This window comes from Gavia stellata, chromosome 15 (genome assembly GCF_030936135.1).
Source record: "Gavia stellata isolate bGavSte3 chromosome 15, bGavSte3.hap2, whole genome shotgun sequence".
Classification (NCBI taxonomy): Eukaryota; Metazoa; Chordata; class Aves; order Gaviiformes; family Gaviidae; genus Gavia; species Gavia stellata.
Genome location: NC_082608.1, coordinates 3,461,118 through 3,481,136, shown reverse-complemented (window position 1 = coordinate 3,481,136; position 20,019 = coordinate 3,461,118). Strand labels below are relative to the sequence as shown.

The window sequence follows — 20,019 nt, the reverse complement described above, 5'->3', positions numbered from 1 at the left end:
GCTGTTATCTCCTCCAGGAGAAGAGAAGCTATACAGTGCAAGCCTTATGCATTCAGACTTGCACAGCTGTCTCTGTGCCTTTTTTTTTTTTTTTACAAAGGGCCAAGCCTTTACCATTTAAAAGGCTTGGCCATATTATTGTTCCCTTTACAATTGTACAGCTTATGTCCCCAACATACAACAAATGGATTTGTGCCACCATACCTTCTATGGGCTAGGCACAGTGTATCAAAATTAGAAACAATTGTTTAATGAACAATAACCTATATGTAACAGTGAAGTTTGTAAGAAACAAGAGCCTGAAGTTAAGCATCTTAAAAGTACAGTTTTGAAAAGTGAAATCCACAGATCTCAGAAGGAGCTGCAGGGTTTCTGTTCTACTGAAAAACATTAGTCGTGTATTTCACTGCTTCCTTACATCTATTAAGTGTTAAGACCTTAGCCAGCAAAATCGTTCTGCAAAACTTAGGAATATTTTAGATTACTTCCAGGTCTATAAATATGATTAGACTCCTAGGAAGAAAAAGAGGAAAAATTCCTACTCACCAGAATTATATCACGGTGACCAGGAAAATCAAGCAGAGTAGGCTCCTGTTCCCTCATGGCTTCTTTATGGCATTCCTTTCACTTTGCTGAAGTTCCTACTCAGGGGAAATAGGAGTAGCTTTGGTAAGCAGAATTATCCCTGCGGCTGGCTGACACAATTTAGGACCGGCAGTACACTGATTTTCTATTTCCCTTAATAGGTCACACATACAAAACGGATACACCAATTCATTGTTCATTTAAAGCAGAATTAATTGCAACACACATGGTCACACACTACAATTTCTGCCAACATGATTTGGAATGCAACTGAGAAAACCTGAGTTGTGGACGTGTGCTATTGCAGAACAACACACAACTTAGCTAAACTAGCAGATATTGTTTAGACCTCTGACGGAATGAGTATAACGCCACATTTTTGATCATATAATGCATATTACGTATCTCCTAAAGGTTTGCCAGTTTTTTAGACTACAGCTCTTTTTCTTTTGTTTCTGGTCAGAGTACCATCAGTTTGTCACTTCCAATTAACCTGAATATGTACATTTTCTAATTTCCAGTTACGCCTTTCCAGACTTTGGTCACTGGCAAATTTCTCTTCAGAAATGCAGCATCTCGGACTCCAGCAGAATGTCATTGCATCACAGTTTAATTCACTGACCATTTCAGTTTAATACTAGCCACAACTTACACAAGTCTGCGAGCAGCTAAACTGTTTCCTTCTCCCTATTAAGTGTACTTTTACATATATATATATCTGTAGCTTGACTTGGGATTTCTTTTTGTGCACTCTGAATATTATTTCCCATTTTACAGTGACAAGAGCAAAGCCTAGAAATACATGAGTTTAACTCACTTTTACCTAATGTTAGTGTAAGGTTTAGTGTCTTTATCCACTGCTATGCCATGAAATAACCAGTAAGTCAACTGTCTTGTAGCTCCATAACATTATTCAAAAGCCCAAAATACCAGAGTTTCACACTGAAACAGATGATAACAAGTATGTGTATAAAAAAGTATGTATATACAAGTAAGACAAGTATGTATATAAACCCTGTCAGGAATACCTGTCCTTAGGAAAAGGCTCCTCTCTACCTCCCTAACTATGTATTTGGAATACAAAACCAAAAAGATTTAAAGCCTATTTCAGACCAGTCGGTTTGCTCTCTGAGCACAATAAAAAAGTCCCTCTGCCATACAAAAAAGTACTATATATGTTTATTATAATTAAGGAACATGAGTAAAAGGAAAATATTTTACAATAGCTTAAAATCCATGGCAATCTCTCCTGTCTTTGTGTCAAAATTTATAGCGTATGTGACAGCACTAGGAAGGTCTGACAGAGTTTCTGATTCAATAACAGAACTGAAGAAATAGACAGCTTGCTTGCAGTGAGGATTCCATTCACAGTTTCCCTACAGGAGAGAGTTAAAAGTGAAAGCAGTCAAAACTCTATGATATTATTACTAGACAGTAATAATGCAGTAAGAGTTCTTGTTCCCAGTTCAGTATACGATGATCAGATAGTTACCACTTCCATTTGTTCCATTATAGGAATATGTAACTTGAAATACCATATGCTACACTGCACAGTGAAGTCGTAGAGGAAAAAATGGATTTGGTCAAAGAATTATTTAGATAGAATACCAAAAATACTTCCTCCTTCCCCTCAAAATTTTTGCTTTTGTTAAACTGAGAAAAGTGATTTGTATGAATAAATTCTACTTTGAGCTAGCATCACATTTAAGTTCTGAATGTGGTTCTAAACTATGGGAGCATTTGGATCCAGTTCAGCCTCTCCCATTTTAAGGTACATCTCCTGCTCCCCCCAAAAACACAATCAGATAGTTCTACCAGTTCTGTCTACATAGTATTCAAACAGGGTAACAAAGAGCACTACAGAAACCAAGCATGGCCAACAGAGACCCATTTTTCAGCACTGTAATCAGATAGACTTTGACATAATAAAATAGATTGAAGAAATACCTTTTCATTTGAAATTTGCATCAGTCCTGTACTAACGGAGATATCAGCAGCAAGATGATATTCCATCCACAGAACTGCTCCATGGCTCTTTCCTTTCCTGGGGAGAGGTGGAAGATCAAAACCTGTTACTTTATACAATACTGACAGCTTAAACACTGCACCCATTCCTCAATAGTTTAGCTGAGAGATGTAAAAGCATGAATAACTTATTTCCTTGAAAAAAAGTTGAACAGTTGAATGTTTTGGTAAACAGGTAGCAACTCTTAAAGTATCTGCAGATATGAAATCTAAAAAAAGACAAGGAAGAGGAGAATATGTCATGAGTAAATCTGCTCAGAACCACAGTCATTTAATGGGCATTCGATAACATGGCATAAATTATATGACATATTTGGAGAGTACTTCCTTCTGAGACCCCAGCTTCTATCACTTCTGAATTTTGAGGCAATCTTTACCACACATACCATCTCACTTCAAGTGTCTGCTCCACAAGGAGCAGAGGTCATGCTCGCGTGTTGCCTGTAAATACAACAACTGGTGCAAAGGCACAGAGACCCCAAAACAGATAGTTCTGAATTTTGTGAAACCTTGAATTTTATTTCACAAAGAGAAACATATAATTACAGCAGCGTTTGAGTTACATAAGCTCTAGATAGTTAAAAATAACTTTCCTCTGCTTTTAATTCTTAATAGCATTTCAAGTTTGAACAGAATTAAGTACAATCTGTAGTTAGATTATAGAGAAAAATATCTCAGAAGACATGTGACAAATATCAAGATTGTCAGAATTATAGTTAAAAGGAAGAATAGCATACACTTTAAAGCTATTAAACAGAATAATTTGGAAAGCTAAAAGGGAGCTTGTTCTGCAAGAACTCAGCAATAGGGAACAAATGGAAAGATTAAAAACATACAGACAATTATTTATTTTACCTAAACTACAAAGTAATCTATTTCAATTTTAAATCATGGTAATATCTAGAAAAATGTTATTTTTGAAATACAGGCATATTATCTAAGAAATTACCCTTATTGTTATAGCCTATTGTGAATAGTCACAGGAAATCTGTGTCAGAGTAACTTCCACAACTTTAGGTCACATTATTAAAAACTGTCAAGTATGTCCCCACTAGTTAACTGTAATACACAAAGAGCTTGAATATGAGGTTAAAAAAAAAAAAAAGGATGATGACAAGAATATTTAATGCAATGACAAAACTCACCGTAAAAGATTTACAGAACCCTCTGTGCTGAGACAGTGTTGCGGTACAGTCTTTCTGAAGTCAAACGTCAAAACTTCCTGGGGGTCAGAAAGTGACTTGCAAGGATATTCCCACAGAGGGTGAGGCTCTGCTTCCTTGGATTCCCTAAAATTCAGAGAATTCTGAAGAAAGAAAGTAATAAAACTATCTGAAAACAATCCAAAGGCAAACAGTCCTTGTTTTCACGTTAATTATGTGTCCTGAACACAGAGTATTTAAGCAATAAAGCTGCAAGAGAACAGGACTGCACTTCTTAGGCACAAGGGAAAGTATGTACTACGTGCATGAAGTAATTGCTATGACTTTGGTCCTCAGTAGTGAAACAGAAACAGGCACTTTCAAAACACAATGCATTTAACTTTTCTTCTCCCTTAAGATGCATTCTACTCTAGAACTGCCTGTAGTCCTCCACGATGACTATAAAGGCAGTCTAAATGGCTAACTCAAGTATGGATATCGACAATTCAGCTCTAGAAATTGATACAAATAAATCTCACCCTTCGTATCTATTTCTCGGAAGTCAAAAAGCTTTTTTCTCCTTCAAAAGTACCTGCAAGGGCAAGTAAGGGCAGCAGGATTCATCTATGAACAATTCCCAGACGATTTGATTTCAAGCTCAGAATAAAATTTTGAGAACAGTATTTTTCTTTTTGAACGAACAGAAGTATTTTCGGAACAGTGCAAGGTACTCAAGAGCTTGTCAAATGACAAGAAACATACAACCCCAAAACGCATGCCACAGAAGTTACTGTTTTGCAAGAACTAAATAGCCACTGTATTTATGAAAAACTAAACCAATGGCGTTCTGCCTAACATACAAGTTTTTCAACAGTCACTAAATACTTTTTTAAGCCAAAGTGAGTTTTGTTCTGTTTTGCTGAGACTTTTGCTGAAACTATTTTCAGTCTTCTTACTTTAATCATATCATCCATAGTCTGGACATCAAAACCTTCACAGGTGCCACATGGACTCCGGATTCTCCATAAGTCCTAAAAAAGGAAACAGGATTTTATTTGGCTTTATTAAAAGAAATAGGAAATCTTAAAATAATTTTAGCTCTAGATTAGACATTTGATAACAAGTCAGATAAAGACTCTTTACTATCTATACATTAGTAAACCATTAGAACTACTGCAAGAATTAGAAGATAGTGTAATTCTGGGAAAATATTTGCAAGTCAGTTGATTCTTTAGCCACTGTTTTCAACTCCTCTAAAGAACGTGCCACACTTCCTACCATCTCTATGCATAGCTTACTTTAGAGTAGGTATGGATTTGCCAGAATTAAACCCTTACAGCCCCCCCCATTTCCACTACCCAGCACAGGCGAGTGCTCCCAGTTGCATCAAACATTTTACAGCCTATTGGACTACCATACTTCCCTTTAGTACTCCAAAGATTAGTAAAATCATTTTAGCACTTCATACTATGCCTCTCATTGACTTCAACAATCCCCTGGACAGGCAATGATTCAGTTCAACTTTTACCTTTTCTTAGATTGCATTAATGGTCTCTTAATAGAACAAGAACATTCACTAGCTGTGGTTATATACATTTTATTACCTGTTCATTGTTGAACTTAGCAACCGCAAATGTTCCTGCTTTACAAGATGGCAGCAGGACTGCTACAGATTTAAATAGATGCTGTCATAATTTATGCCTGAATACAGCATGAACTAGAAAGACTATGAAGACTTTCTGAATGGTATACCTGATAAAACTATCAAAAGCAATTATGGACTAAACAAGTTTATAACTGAAGTAATTTCATCAAATTCTTTCTCCTGGATCCAGCGTTTGTTAATTGCTTAAATGTAATGACATATCCCTATTCTGACAAGGCAGAATAGCCTACAGAACAGCAGTTCTGCAGAATACCTTACAACACTATGCCTGTTCCTTCTGTCTAACCAAGAACTGGTAAATGCAGAGGTTATTTAAAAAAACCCCACAGATTCTAGTCTTTGAGTCTAGATTCACTACTGAACAAAGAGGAAAATGTAAAATTAAAGCAATAGCTTTTGGAATAGCTTAATGGAACGAAACACAAGTTAAAATGTTCTACCAAAACAGCTATGTGGAATCATCTCTGAACACAACCCTGTACATAAAAGTGTAAAACTGAGGTTCAGGTGACATGAACGTTACTCTACACTCTGCTACTAGATTGCTGAATAATCTTAAGTCATCATTCCGCATGCTTCAGTTTCCTCATCCAGAACATGAAGAGAATAATGCTTACTTCCTTACAAAATGTTTTGAGTTATAGGGAAGTAAATCCTCTAGGTAAGACAGCATGGAGTTAAAATTAACTGCTTATTTCAATCTGATTACCATTGATTAGTCTTAAATATCTGCTTCCTATTACAAGATTCCGATTTACATTATTTACTCAGTATATATTTAAAGTCTCTACATTTTTGCAGAAAACTGAAAGGTATGTGAAAACTTGCAGCGTAATTGCTTAGTCCCACAGGGAAAAAGAACATACATATTTTTACATGCACATATTGAAGGTGGAAGTAAGAGAAAAAGGTTAAAGAGCATTCAAAGAAGGAAACTGTTAAGGGAGAGAAGGCTCAGACCCAAAACTACACAGCTGGTGAACCAGACAGAGGGAACAAAAGAGAGAGAAAAGAGCTGGCATTTTTAACAGATAAACTGAAAGTTATGTTTATGTGAAAATACATTAGATTATAGGCTTTTTTTAATTTATAGATATGTATATTTTATTTACACACTTGCAGACTAAAGAGTTCCCTCGCTTAAGCTACTGGACAAAAACTTTGCATATGAATTATGAAAGTACTTATTTAATTTCCATCACCATTGTAGGTGAACTCTTCACAATCTTTACTTTACTTTACTAAGTCCTTAACTGCAAAAGTTTATACCTTTGAAAAGTCATCTTTCAGAAATTGTACAAAGTATTTTTAAGGTGTGGCCTCTATTATGCTCAAATTTAGAACTCCGCACAGCCTCAAGTGGTTAAAAAAACCCCATGCAATTATGAATGCTGCCTACAGTCTTATACTCGTAAAGCATCATTTAAAAACCTGTTATTTTGCACAATATAAAATTTTATAAATAACCACATTCTCACATGCTTCAGCAATCTCTCTCTAATCTAAAGAAATATTTTAAAACATTCAGCCCTCTCATTTAAAGTGGTAAAATTCCTAAGTTAATTTTCTGACAAGAGATGGCTGATATAGTAGAACTCATCTTCAAGGTGTCAAACATTCTTTCCTCAGGTGGTAAGTGCAAAACATATCGAAGTGGACAGTATTAAGATGAGATAAACTTCTTGTTAAAATATCCTGGAAGAGTACTCAATTTTAAGTGGATTTGTGTAAATATCAAATGGATAGTTCTAAACAATCTCACCTGAAACTCCACAATCATCATGTGCAAAGAAGCAGACTGAGGTAGGACAGTGACATTGCTGGTAAGGTGACTGGTCACAGCTGTCCGAGCATACCAGAAATACAGGTTATGCCACGGCAACAAACTCGTAGTAAAAAATGGCTCTCCCAAAAGAACAGAAATCTTGGCAAAGAAAGGAGGAGATAAAAAGGATTATAATAAAGAACAACAACTCAGTAACACAGGCTGTTTATATCTTCAATAGTTGACAATGCAATATAGCAAGTGAAGTCATCTAGAAAAAAACTTCTACTGTTCCATAAGGATTTAACTACTGTATATACTGCACAACAGACATCTTTTTGTGTTTTTAGTTAGAAAATTCTAAAATGAATTTTCCTGCAACAAAGCTTGAGAGAAAATACTGCAGTTTTAAGTTGAAAGACTTTGTAATAAGAGTGATAGAATTTTGAAATTTTTAATTTAAGGATGTTAGTACTTCCAAATAGACTGCAATCTTCTGAGTGGCTTGAGAAAGAAGAGCTACAGCCTTGTACAACATATGCAGTTAAACCAGTTTAACTGTTCTTACAACTGGTGTAGATTATGCAGGAAGGGAAGTCATACCCTTTCAACAACAAAGCAAAAACCCTCACACAGCCTCTAGACTAAGCCTCATCTAGTTTCAGTGGGACAAGGTCTGAACCGTCTACTCATTACACTTTATATGAACTGGGATATAATGGGATTCATTGTGGTTACAGTAGCTCAGTAGGAAAGCAAGATTCTTTTTCACCTTCCACTCCCCACTACCCCACTGAAATTCAGTATGGGACAACATACCTTTTTATCTTCCAAATGAGAAGACGTCAGCAACTCAGGACGTGCTTCTATTATTTTAATTTTATCTTCAAGATGATTTGCTTTAAAAAACTTTAAAAAAAAAAAAAGTAGCATACTGCCTTTATCAAAAGCTACAGCTGAGACTCAAAACCATACCAAAATAATAATTTTATTAAACAAAAAATAAACCAATAGCAAAAAGGTATTTTTGAAAAACTGCCTATCATAACTCATCAGGATGATACACATCTATTCTTGAAGGGTGCATGCACTTAGAGCCAACATGTCACACCTACTGAACTAAAGCACATGCCCTACATATTCCTTCAATTAAGAATCTAAAAAGGCAGATAACACAAAAGTTGCCTCACCTTCATTCATTTTTACTTTGAAGCATATGGGAAGGACAGTCAAGAAAGATAAAAATTGCTTCAACTATGAATACACTGCATATTTGGCTTCTGTTTGAGACCAGGTTTGTGTTCCAGTTTGCCTACCGTTCATGTTTTTGTACTCCTAAGCCATATGCTGAGATAGACCTCTTTCAAATACGTAGTGCCAACTAAAACAGACACAGCCGAACGATGACTTCAGGAAGCTGCCTACAGTCACTTCTTAGATATTAGCTGCCTCTCCTGAACAGCCTTCACTCTGCTAGCAGGGCCTTCTGTGCTCTACCCCAAGGAAGCAGCTGAAACACCGCTTGCAGTTAAGACCCACTGCCTACTGTCTCCTGAGAGCCAAACAGCAGAGCAGGCATTCCCAACTTGTCTCAGCTGGGAGACAGAACTGCTAGATGCCACTTTGCCGGTACGACTGGTGCAAGCTATGGGATGCTCTCACATTCCACTAACCCTCAGAAATAAACAGCTTGGCTTTTATCACCAATGCAATGAGGGCAGCAGAACATCAGCTCAAGCAGACAAGCCAACAGGCATCTGCAAGGAGGGATCAAGCACTGGCAACCATCATTCCCTCTGCTCAGCTCAACTTCCCCAGTGGGAAGCCTATTTGGCTTCTGGCTAAAGCTATGAGATTGGAGATATCTCCAATGGGATGTATTCCTCCAACTATTTGCATAAAGCTCTGTACAGATACCAGGAAAAAATAAGAACTCCTCCCCCCCCAACATACCCCACCTCCCACAGTCTTGTCAAACAGTTATAATCAAATACATTCATTAAACTGATTTAACCTCCAAGCAATTGATGCAAGGACAACCAAAGGCATCAGCTCTGGCCTTAGAAATGCCACGAGTTCATATACTGCTTTAACAGAAAACGGAATACTCACTTTTTCCATAACAGAACAGGACACAGCAGAGTTTTCTAATGTAAACACCTAAAGAAAATACACAACAGTTAGTCAAACTAGCTTTATAATTTTCAATTTAAAAGTATGTAAATTAACAATGAAGGAACTATTTTGATGCCCTAGTGAACACAGTTCACAAGAACCATGTATCTATTCCACAGCCCACTGTCATGTACCTTTTTAACAACAAAAACACCCCCAGTAACTACAGGATAAATTCACAGCCATACAAGAAAAAACCCAACAGAATGCAAATATTTATTTTCCATTTTTAAGATGCACATGGCATAATAACATTTGCTCTAGGCATATATTTACTCCTGAACAAGTGCAAGCATATTGCCAGTGTGTTGAATCAACCTCCTGTAGTGCTTACTCCTTGTAAGCACTGTTTTACATGATGTGACTGTATCAGCTGGAAAGAGCTCAGATGTGCAATGCAGCACACCAGCCTTTTGAAGTAAGAAAAAAAAAAAAATAGGTTTTATTCAAAATTGGTGAATAGTTAGGCAATATGCTGCTACAGGGCTAGGAAAATACTATGGAAACCGCTGTCTGCCCCATTCATTTCCTCTCTCCTCAGTAGTCGGCTGTGACTAGCCGCTACTTAAGACAAAAATAGGTGGGCCGCGGATCACTGGTTTAACTCAGCATGTTTGTTTATTTCTATGAATTGCCTAGCATCTTCTCAGGATTATATTACATTACAAATTCCCAGATGTTCAGTCCAACTATGGTAGATTTTAGTTTGAAAAGCCCCATGAGAGAACACATCAAGTAAGGTGTATACATAAGTGAGACAGCCAGGCAGCTCTCAGCTCTCAATTTACACAGACTCAGTATTCTTACTGCTTCCTATCTTGCTGTTACAGACCTTCCACTTCAGATCAGATAATAAATGTAATTATGGAATTGCAAACATAAAAGAAAAAAACAAAACCAGACATTTAGGTCAGTAGAAAGAGTATTTCCAAACGCACCAAGATGTAAGATGGCAAACAGGAATCAGCGGGCAATGAGGACCACCACTTTCATTCAAGGCTACACACTGGTAAACATCAAAAATAGTAATTACTAGCTCCCTAGATTTCAGCTTGATCAGAGATTAATTTAACCTCCACTTCAACACAATGGGAGCCTCCTTCTCACTTGTCACTGAAGAGGCACTGGAAATAATTAAATAATGGGCTGTAAATGCTGAACTATATGAGAGAACTAAACATACCAAGCTAAAACGCAAGGATGACAAAAACAGGAAGAAGTACGGTACCTGCTTTGCTCCAAGGTAGTGAGCCAGCACAGGCAGCGGACTGCCATCACTGATACAAAGGCAAACACTATCTGTTTTCAGAACCTACAGAAAATAAATAGTCATTGTTATTCCTATTCCAGATGAAAAAGTTTTCAAATTCTAGACATTTTGGTGGCATTTTCTTCCCACTTTATACACTCATATCAAATAAGGACTGGGAGATACAGTGATTAATACAACCCCTTAAAGCAGAACAGAATACTCTAAGAAACATTCATGTAATCCCTTGTTCCAGGTCAGAAAAAGTTTACACAAAAATATATTGGGTGTCTTTATACAACTACCAATACTCCTTCTAACAAATACACACAGAGCTGCTACAAATTCCTATGCAAAAATGGCTGCTTACAATTTAAAAAATACCAAAGTTTTCATGACAAAATATAACTTAAATCTGCTGATGTAAATAAAATATACTTTCTGAGCAAAGACCTTTAGCAAGGGAGAAACAAATTCCATAAATAATTACTGCAAATAAAACAATACACGCATCTATCACAGAAGCCAAAAAACCTACAGGCAACATGCACTCACTTTCATCAAAGACGTGATGTATTGGCGTGTTCGGTTCTGATCATTTAATTCCCCAAAGCGTGGTCTATTCCAAAGAAGATGAGCCTGACATCTACAAACGGGACTCTCAACACGAGCATCTGCTTTATTCTCCTCTTCTCTGGAAAAATATTTCCATGAAGTATTAACTACAGCATCGGTAACATGTTTTTGCAAACAGGCACATTTATGTTTTAGCTAGTATGCACTGTAATGCATATGGAGTCTAATGTTACTTGTTCAAATTTACTAGTTCTCCAGGGACATTTTTGTAGCTTTGCATTTCCAAATGAAAAGAAGAGAAAAGGGCAGTTTTCACCTTTTTTAAAGGGCAAAACCAAGAACCCCCCTAACTTTCCCACTAACTGTGATGGTTAGGTATTTTAGGCTTTGATCTTTTAGAAGAAAGTTACTCGTTTGAATTCCTAATTAAAAAAGGCACATAAAACTCAGACATTAACTTTTAAAGCTGGTACTGATTTTTAAAAACATTAGCTGCTATTGTCATCGCAACCAACATGACTAAGCTCCTTTTAATTTGAGCAAAAGGCATTAATCTCAAAAAGACAGTGCTGACTAGGAAAATAGAAAATGGAGACAGAATGGCAGTTTTTTCACTCCTTTACCTATATGCCAGCTCAGCTGAGCTATATTTTAGGGTTTCCAGGAACCAACCATGAGTGTTTTTTGTTCCTCTATCACAGAACGCCACCAGGTATAAGGTAGGAGCCTGCAGTCCAAACCTCAACTGGTTTTTATGCATAACCTTTTTTTTCACCTGTGCATTGCCCATGAAGTGGCTTTTAATAATTTTCTAGTCTTTAGGTTCTTAGCTTGCTCTTCAACAAAACAGCTGCTCTAAGAGCAGCAAATACTCAAGCTTGGATTAAAACACCACCCTTTTTCACACACATGTATTGTTACCTGGCTTTCTGCAGCTTATACCACACAGAGTACTCATCACGACAGGCAGTCAGGTACACCTTCTCACCCTGGAGAACTGGCTCCTCATTTGGAAGAAAATATACACACTGCATCCAGTGATCTCTCCACTGAAAAGGGTTGATAAACAAAACCTTAGGAAGTAACTCATAAATAGTAAATGGAAAGTAAACAAATAGCAGGAAATCAACTAGTAAGAATGGCACAACTTTGAAGCCCTGATGTACGACTAGTTGAAAGAATCTTGCTCACATTAGCAAGGCTGAATAAAGACTAATACCATATATTGAATAAATGTACTTTGCACAGATTTCTTACAACAGAATAAGCCTGAGACAGCTGGCTTGCTGACTAGCTAAGCTTGTCTTTTAATCAAATGAAAAACAAATCCAAAATACAGTTGCATTTATTAATGCTGTTTCACCTCTATAGTTCACTTACGTTAGACACCTGTATTGAATCGCTGACAGTGACCCATGATTGGAGCCTCATGTATCAAATGAGGTCACTTAGCGTCACTCTGATATGACAGCACAACTATTTTGTGTTTCAAAAAGCTCTTTCCTGCACTGCAAATACTCCAAGCTCATTGGTCATTCTAACCTGAAGCTTGATAGTTTCAAATTTTATTCTCAAACATGGTAAGTGCAAACAATCATTCTGTAGCTTCCTTTTGACAAAGTTCATCCTACTAGTAAATACATTCATATAAAAACACAGGAATCTGATTTAATAGTGATCTCCTGTTCCCCTAATTATCCAGTACCAACCTACATTTTCCCACACCAGCCTTTTTTAATAGGAGTATAATGTATTACCATAAACTTAACACTCATTTGGAAATTTAATAGAAGAACTACATGGAAGCAAACCACAGACTAATATTTTGATCAGGGATAGAAACTAGTGAAGGAAAAATATGTGGACATCTTTGTTTTATTTCTTGAAAGTAAAAGAAATAAAAGAAAGAAAATAAAAACATCTGGAAGACAGCTTCAGTTTTTAAGCTTTACATTAAAGCTTAGATTTAAGTTTTACATCAAAGAAAACCTAAAACGGGTACATACTATAGTTAACATTTCTATGATTTGCTTATTTAGCATCTTCCAACACATAAAACATTAGCAAAGTCCCTATACAGTTCAAGGGACAGCTGCTTACAACACCCAGTATGGCCTCTACTCAAAAGAATTACTCATAGTCATCTGATGATAGTAACTGAAGGCTCAGGATTTTACCTGTAAAGCAGAAGTGGATTTTACCCAGTATGGAGCCATTGTGCAATTTATCATCCCAGAGGGGTCCATGTCAATATCCCACCAGGAAAGTACGATTTGTGCCTTGCCAGATTTTACAGGCTGCAGCTGCACTCTATAGTAGGTAGAAGCACTCCTTACTGGCTTACTGAAATCCACACTGCAGAGAAGCATGAAAATTGTAAAAAGAAATAGTTCAGCATTCTTCAGAAATTCTCCCCAGCTTCCTAAGCTGAATACACAACTTATATAAAAGGCATAACAAGAAAATTTTGTTTTGAACAATACAATGCCTACCTTACCTGAACATTGTCACCACATCACTAAGGATAACGAAGTCACTTGAAGGCATCTGGTTCAGTTGGATATCACAAACAGAAGGAACACCTGGACAGTTCTCCATTTCTGAAGGGGAGACAATAATTTTTTCACCATCCTCTGCTTCGACATGAACAGGAAACAGTTTGTTCCAGGACCACATTCTTTTGGATTCCACTAATTGGACATACACTGTTGCCCTGTGAGGCACTGCCTCACATCCTTCCTGAGTGTTCAAAACAAAGGGTAAACGCATTCAACAAGTTTGACTTATTAACATGCATAAGAATTAAATTCGAGCCACTGTGAACTAAGAGCTAACTGTGAAGTCCAAGAAAAAAAGACTAATGACAATTTATAGTTATATATGGAGAGCAGTAAAAAGTTATGGAGTGCTATTGTCTTTGTATGTAAAACCAGTGAAATGAAACCTAGAAACCTAAATAAAGTTTTGCCATCCACATGTTAATTAAAGGAAAAAATTAGAAAGGGTAAAAGAGAAAGCCCTAAAATTATACCTATGGATTAGATGTCAAAAAACCCAGGTATTAATTTGATTACAGTGTTTAAAGTATTTCCACAGGCAAAAAGCATGCGTAGTAGCAGGAGCTCCTTAGGAAAAAAAACCCGAACCAATGCCTGGGAGGTGAAGACCATCAAATTTAGGAGGAGAATTTCATTTTTTAAACCATCTTGGAACAAACTACTAAGGAAAGCTCCAAATCAGAACTGGATGCCTTTCTGAAAGACATTTGTTAACCAGCAAGTTATTGGTTTTAACACAAAGCAACTAAGTGTAATTTCAGAACCTGCTATTTACAACATAAACTCCAATAGCTTCATTCTAGGAATTAATCTAGTAAATTATTCACTGAATAAGAAATTAGCACAGCTGATAGTGTATTTACAAAGGATACAGAAGCCTAAATCAAGCATAATCTCTATCCTACTCCAAAAAAGACAGAAGTTTCTCTAGGGATAAACGTGACACACTATCAATTTCTATTTTCTTACCTGTACAAGATACTTGTGTGCATGCTCATAGGTTGGTAAAGCTCCTTCTCCTATCAGCTCTGTATCAAATAATTCGGTTACCAGGATGTTTGCACGACATTGCATATCTCCATCTAAAAGACACAATTTAATATTGTAATATTAATACTTTATATGTCTTTCAAGAAGATGCTATCCTGAAAACACAAGTAATTAAAAAAAAATTATTCCTGTTAGAGAACCTGCTAAAGAGTGCAAATTATTTTCCTTTAGAAGTTTACTATGAAATACCAATGACTACTGAAATACTATTACAACACTTCCTTTTGTAGTAGACTTCCAATGTTACTTTCTAGAGAGTAAAGGATTTGCTTGTTCTAATTAAAACCATATGGAAAATAAGAATAAGACATATTCCTTCTCATGGTTTTGAGGTACTTGCCAATTTTTTTAACCCTAGCCTATTTTTCTCACCTGGGCCAACTGTGACTTCAGTGGAGTGCTTGTTGATTACCTTGATCTTGTCACGAAAACCATTTTTCTCCACTATCTTCACAGCAGCATTAGCCATGGGCTTGAAAACCTGTAAACAGCAAGAGTATAACAAACTGGTAAGCTAACATTAGCGTTCAAAAATGAAAGGACAACACAAAATGCAGTGTATTTAGTCCTGCAAAAATTTAACATCTGTATCTTTTCCTATGTTTGAAGTTCATTACCATGAAACAAGACAGCAAGCCTAACTTCAAAAGTTCATAGAGCTCCAACATCATTGTTACAAACCGTTAGCTGTCTCCAAAAGCTACCCCAATTCAACTTTTGAAAGACAAGAATACACATTAAGAATATTTTAGCATTTATATTAAACAAACTTGTTTATTTTTAAAAATAAAGATATATATATGCATCAAGAGAGGCCCCAAGAGACTTATCTGTGCTCAAGACATAAAATTAATTCATTAATTAAAGAACCCAAACCAACCAGCACTGAAATGATCAATGAAATATGCCAAAAATCTGCTTTTATCAACAGCATAACTGTGAAGAGAATTTTTGTTTCCTTCAGAACGAAGAGAAGAATAGACAGAGTACGTAGCTTGAAAATAACAGAACGATGAAGAATGTGTTGAAAGGGCTTAATGTCCATATCCATTTTTTAAACTCAAAGTTTTAAAATATTCTACTCAGCCACACAATCTGACTACGTAAGAGAAGACATTTGTGGCCGCTTTGGAAACCAGCACAACCCTCCCTGATTGCTTCCTGTATCAACATGAAAGAGGACTGTCCCCGAAAAATGACCATAGGATAAAATCCTAGATTTAAAAAAACATCTATTTTTACTTGGATAAAAATCACACAGCACTCTTTCAACTACGACCTACAGACAAGTGAATCTTCTCTTTGTTTCTTCCGATGCGTTAAAAAAAAGCTAAACTGGCCAAAATGTTCCTGTTACTATCCTTAATATGAGTAATGGCTGCTAATGACCATCAGGATGTTTCTTAACTGCCAATAATAAAGGAGATGCTCTATCTAATCACAAAGAGATGGAAAATTCAGTTGATGAGACAGTCTCTTTATTACTATGTGGTAGCCATGTTATGATTAAGTGGTCTGAGAACCCATCTCCAAGAGTTGAAACTTATGAAGATCAGCAATACGGTTAGAGAATACTCACGTTTTTCAAAAACTTGGTTAAAAGTTTTACATACTACACTGGAGTTTTGATAAGAAGTAGAGAAGACAGGATACAATAAAACTTGACTTAGTAATTGTAATCTGTGCATTTACAGAAACTGCCCCCAAAATGAAAAATGTACTATACCTTTTCAGCTATATTCTTGTAAGACCTAAGTGGTTTTGACACATAAAAACTATCAAGCTCGCACTTCAGAAGCCCGAATACAAAATCGCAAATGCATCCACTCCACTGATCATGCAGACAGAACAACTGCACTGAAGCTCTAAAAAGAGGCTATGAACATGCACGCAGAAGTATGTGCAACCCGTAGCAAATGCTTACCTCAACTGCATAGCAGAAATCTGCACCTGCTGAAGCTGCCATCATAGACAGGAGTCCTGTGCCAGTCCCTATGTCAAGAACAATTGCCTTCTCACCTCTTTCTTTTACTCTGCTCACTGCAGCACGAATACCTTGGTAATATTTCACATTCTGTGGAGAAGAAAAAGAGAAGGAAAAAAAAAAAAGATCAGCAACCTATTATCCTTTCATACTCTTAATTTTTGTGCAGAAATCTTGCATTCTCCGACTATGAGTTTATGATCAGAAAAAGGCCTACAGACATTCTTTATGCTATAACAGTCACACCAAAGCCATTTTCAGCAAAAGCAAGTGGTTTGGGGGGGATCGGTCCATTTAAAGTACATCAATCTTTATCACAATATTCACATTGTCATTAATCACTCAACTATTTACAGCACATGCATAATTTACAAATGCAATATAGTTTCTGGAGCAGATAATAATAAGATCCATGTGAGATACTACTGTTTTTCTGATTACTTTTCCCCTGCAGCACCACTCAAATAGTACCTATGACAGCACAAGAGCTAAAGTATCTTGGATTTAGATTACTCTCTGCACCTACTGAAAAACATTTGTACATGAAAAACAACATATGTAAATACTGGCTTTTGGTTATGCACCATTAAGTGGGGCTGCAAGCATACCAGCATTAACAACAGGAAAAAAACCGAATGCTGTCATCTGTCAGCTACAGTGTACATATTGAAAGATATGCTTATATTTACTCCGTAACAGCCTATTGTAAGACATTCCTTTCCAAATGATTTATCAAGCCTTTCCAAAGAACACACTATCTTTGGACATTATAAATTTGGAAGGTCTGTTGGATCTCTTTCTGAACAATTCTAGTTAACACTTTTGAGACGTAATTTCACAGAGTTGTTTTAATTACTGAGAGACAACTTGCTGTCTCTACATGGCTTATTAAATGCCTGATCCCACTGGCACGTTTCAATTCCATAAGAATTCAAGACTCATAGTGTAGGCACCGTAAAAGTCTTTAAAAAGGTTATTGGCAAAATGGTTGGCTAAATGGCTAGAGCAGAAAGAACATTTAAACCATTCACTCCAGACTTTATCATGCCTGTAGATATGGTATCTCAATTTTCTTCTCAATCCTAAGCAGTAAATAAGAGCTAAAAATACCACAAAAGAATAAAGATAGACTTTACTTACATTCCCATAAAACTAAGAAGCCTAGATTCACATTTACAGCCTTTGAAATTTCATCTAATGAGCCCTCTCTGTGAAAAATGTCAAACACAGAGCAGCAAAATCAGCTACTGAATGTAAATATCATGTTCTGCAGTAAACAACAGAACATTAGCGTCAGATGTAAGAAGGCATCTGTTGATCTAAGAGCAGGTCTGGTGTCTTAAAGGGTACAAATTTGATCATTTTTCATCTTTCAGAGAGACCTGTATAATCACACAGTGACAGCTATTCAAGAGAAAGGAAATGGGTATTTTCTCACCATTCAAAAGTTTTTTGCTTCTATACTTACTCTGTCTTTATCGTGAAGCATATCTGCATAGCGTGACCTACAATAAAAAAAATTCCTGTCAAAAACCTACATACTGCAAAGCACAACAAAACTGCTAGATTTTATACAGCCTCCTTTGTTTTCTCTTACTAAGGCAACTGGTCCCCATGGCCCATAAATACACAGATAACTGACACACTCTTTGAGGATCTGAACCTTTTCCCAAATCTAAGGAATAATGTAATTTCAGTGATCTGGTCATCAGCATATAAATGAACTAATTAACTGCTGGCATATATCTTCTCTTCAGCAATGGACCCAATACATAGACCTATGGACAAACAGATGTGAAATAACAGCTGGGACAAATAGAGGTTCATACAGAGCAATACATAGCGATGAAAGACAGCCTACTAACGGTCTATCATTTGTTACCAAGATTTAGATTTCTTCGGTCCTCATTTCTTCATGGGTTGCACTACTTAAAAATACCCCAAAATCTAATCTTCCCAACTTCTCTGGCTGTTACATTCAGCTCTTAAAAAGTAACTACAGGAAACAGACAACTGGCAATTACTTGCTGCACTGGGGATTCAAAAGAAATTTAGTCAATATATTTTGCCCCAACTCAGTCACTGACAGCATCAAGATAAGCACCTCAGAAAATGTATAAAAAAATTTAGAAGGAAACTGCTTGAAGAAGACTTTTACAAAATTCTACACTTACAGTTCTGCCCTGTACAACACAGGGCACCGTAACATTTAGACTGTCCTACAGTCTATTCATCTCGTGCCCTTGGAACTTCTACAGAGATAAACCCAAAAACTGTCATAAAAACAAGTTGGGTTTGCTCTTTTTTGTAGCTTTAGTGGAACAACAAGCTATTTTTTGCAGCATACCTTGCAATTTCCTGGTGGTAGTCATAGTTCTCATCCTCTTCTAACCACTCCATTGCACCAGTGGTTGGATTAGCTCTTCCACAAAAGGTCTTCATGATCAATCTCAAGTTGTGTTATTTATGTATTACGTGCAGTTTTGTTGCTTTGGCTTCAGTATAATACTCAAAATACTGGCTGTAGAAAAAAAAACCCACAAAACTTCCAATGAAAACACCAGACATCTCTTTAGTTCTGGATGCATACATACACTTTCCCTATTACACCTGCCTTGGCCAGAAGCACTGGTGACTGCCTTGCACTTTTTCCATAAGGATGGTTTAAGCTCAAATCTGTCACCCAGCCCTGCTCATGAACTCAGCCCGGGGAAAAAAAAAAATCACCAGTAAATTCTCAAGGAAAAGCACCACCTCCCCCCGAGGCGAAGCACGTCGGGCCAGGAGAGGCCAACCACCCTCTCTGGGGGACCCCCACACCCCGCCTGAGGAGGGAGCTGCAAACCCTGGGCAGCGGCGAGGGGAGCGGCGGCCGCAGCGCCCCGGCTGGGGCCCCGGGCGGCGGGGGGGAGGCCGAGGCCGGAGTAAAGCACCTGCCCGACGCTCGCCCGCGCCTTGGCAGAGGCCCGCCCCAGGCCCGCCCCCACCTCAGGAAGGGGCTGCGACGGGAGACGGCGAGAACGCCCTTCGCTAGCCCCCGCCCGAAACCAGCGCGGCGGCCCCGAGAAGCCGCGGCCCTCATCTCCCCCTCAGGGCCGCGAGCGGCCGCGGCACCACCACCACCACCTACCCCTGAGGCCGCCCCACCGCGCGCGAGCCGCCACCTGCCCGGCATGCACCGCGCGGCGGGGCGGGGGGGTACCCCGGTGGGGGCGAGGCGCCGGCCGTGCCCGCCCCTTCCCGT

The 20,019-nt window shown here is 37.6% G+C and overlaps 1 protein-coding gene across 1 annotated transcript; it reads right to left on the bottom strand.

The window, feature by feature from the left end:
* Positions 1-1,743: 1,743 nt before the first annotated feature.
* On the bottom strand, positions 1,744-19,935 carry PRMT7 (protein arginine methyltransferase 7). Its single transcript, XM_059824791.1, has 18 exons — positions 19,906-19,935; positions 19,123-19,296; positions 18,244-18,280; positions 16,716-16,865; positions 15,164-15,272; positions 14,711-14,823; positions 13,681-13,922; positions 13,361-13,538; positions 12,105-12,232; positions 11,163-11,301; positions 10,587-10,670; positions 9,296-9,343; positions 8,003-8,092; positions 7,181-7,342; positions 4,709-4,783; positions 3,756-3,916; positions 2,533-2,629; positions 1,744-1,961 (listed from the first exon to the last, which is right to left on the bottom strand). The coding sequence occupies exons 2-18, from the start codon at positions 19,215-19,217 to the stop codon at positions 1,803-1,805; spliced, it is 2,067 nt and encodes a 688-aa protein (XP_059680774.1). The 5' UTR covers positions 19,218-19,296; positions 19,906-19,935; the 3' UTR covers positions 1,744-1,802.
* Positions 19,936-20,019: the final 84 nt, after the last annotated feature.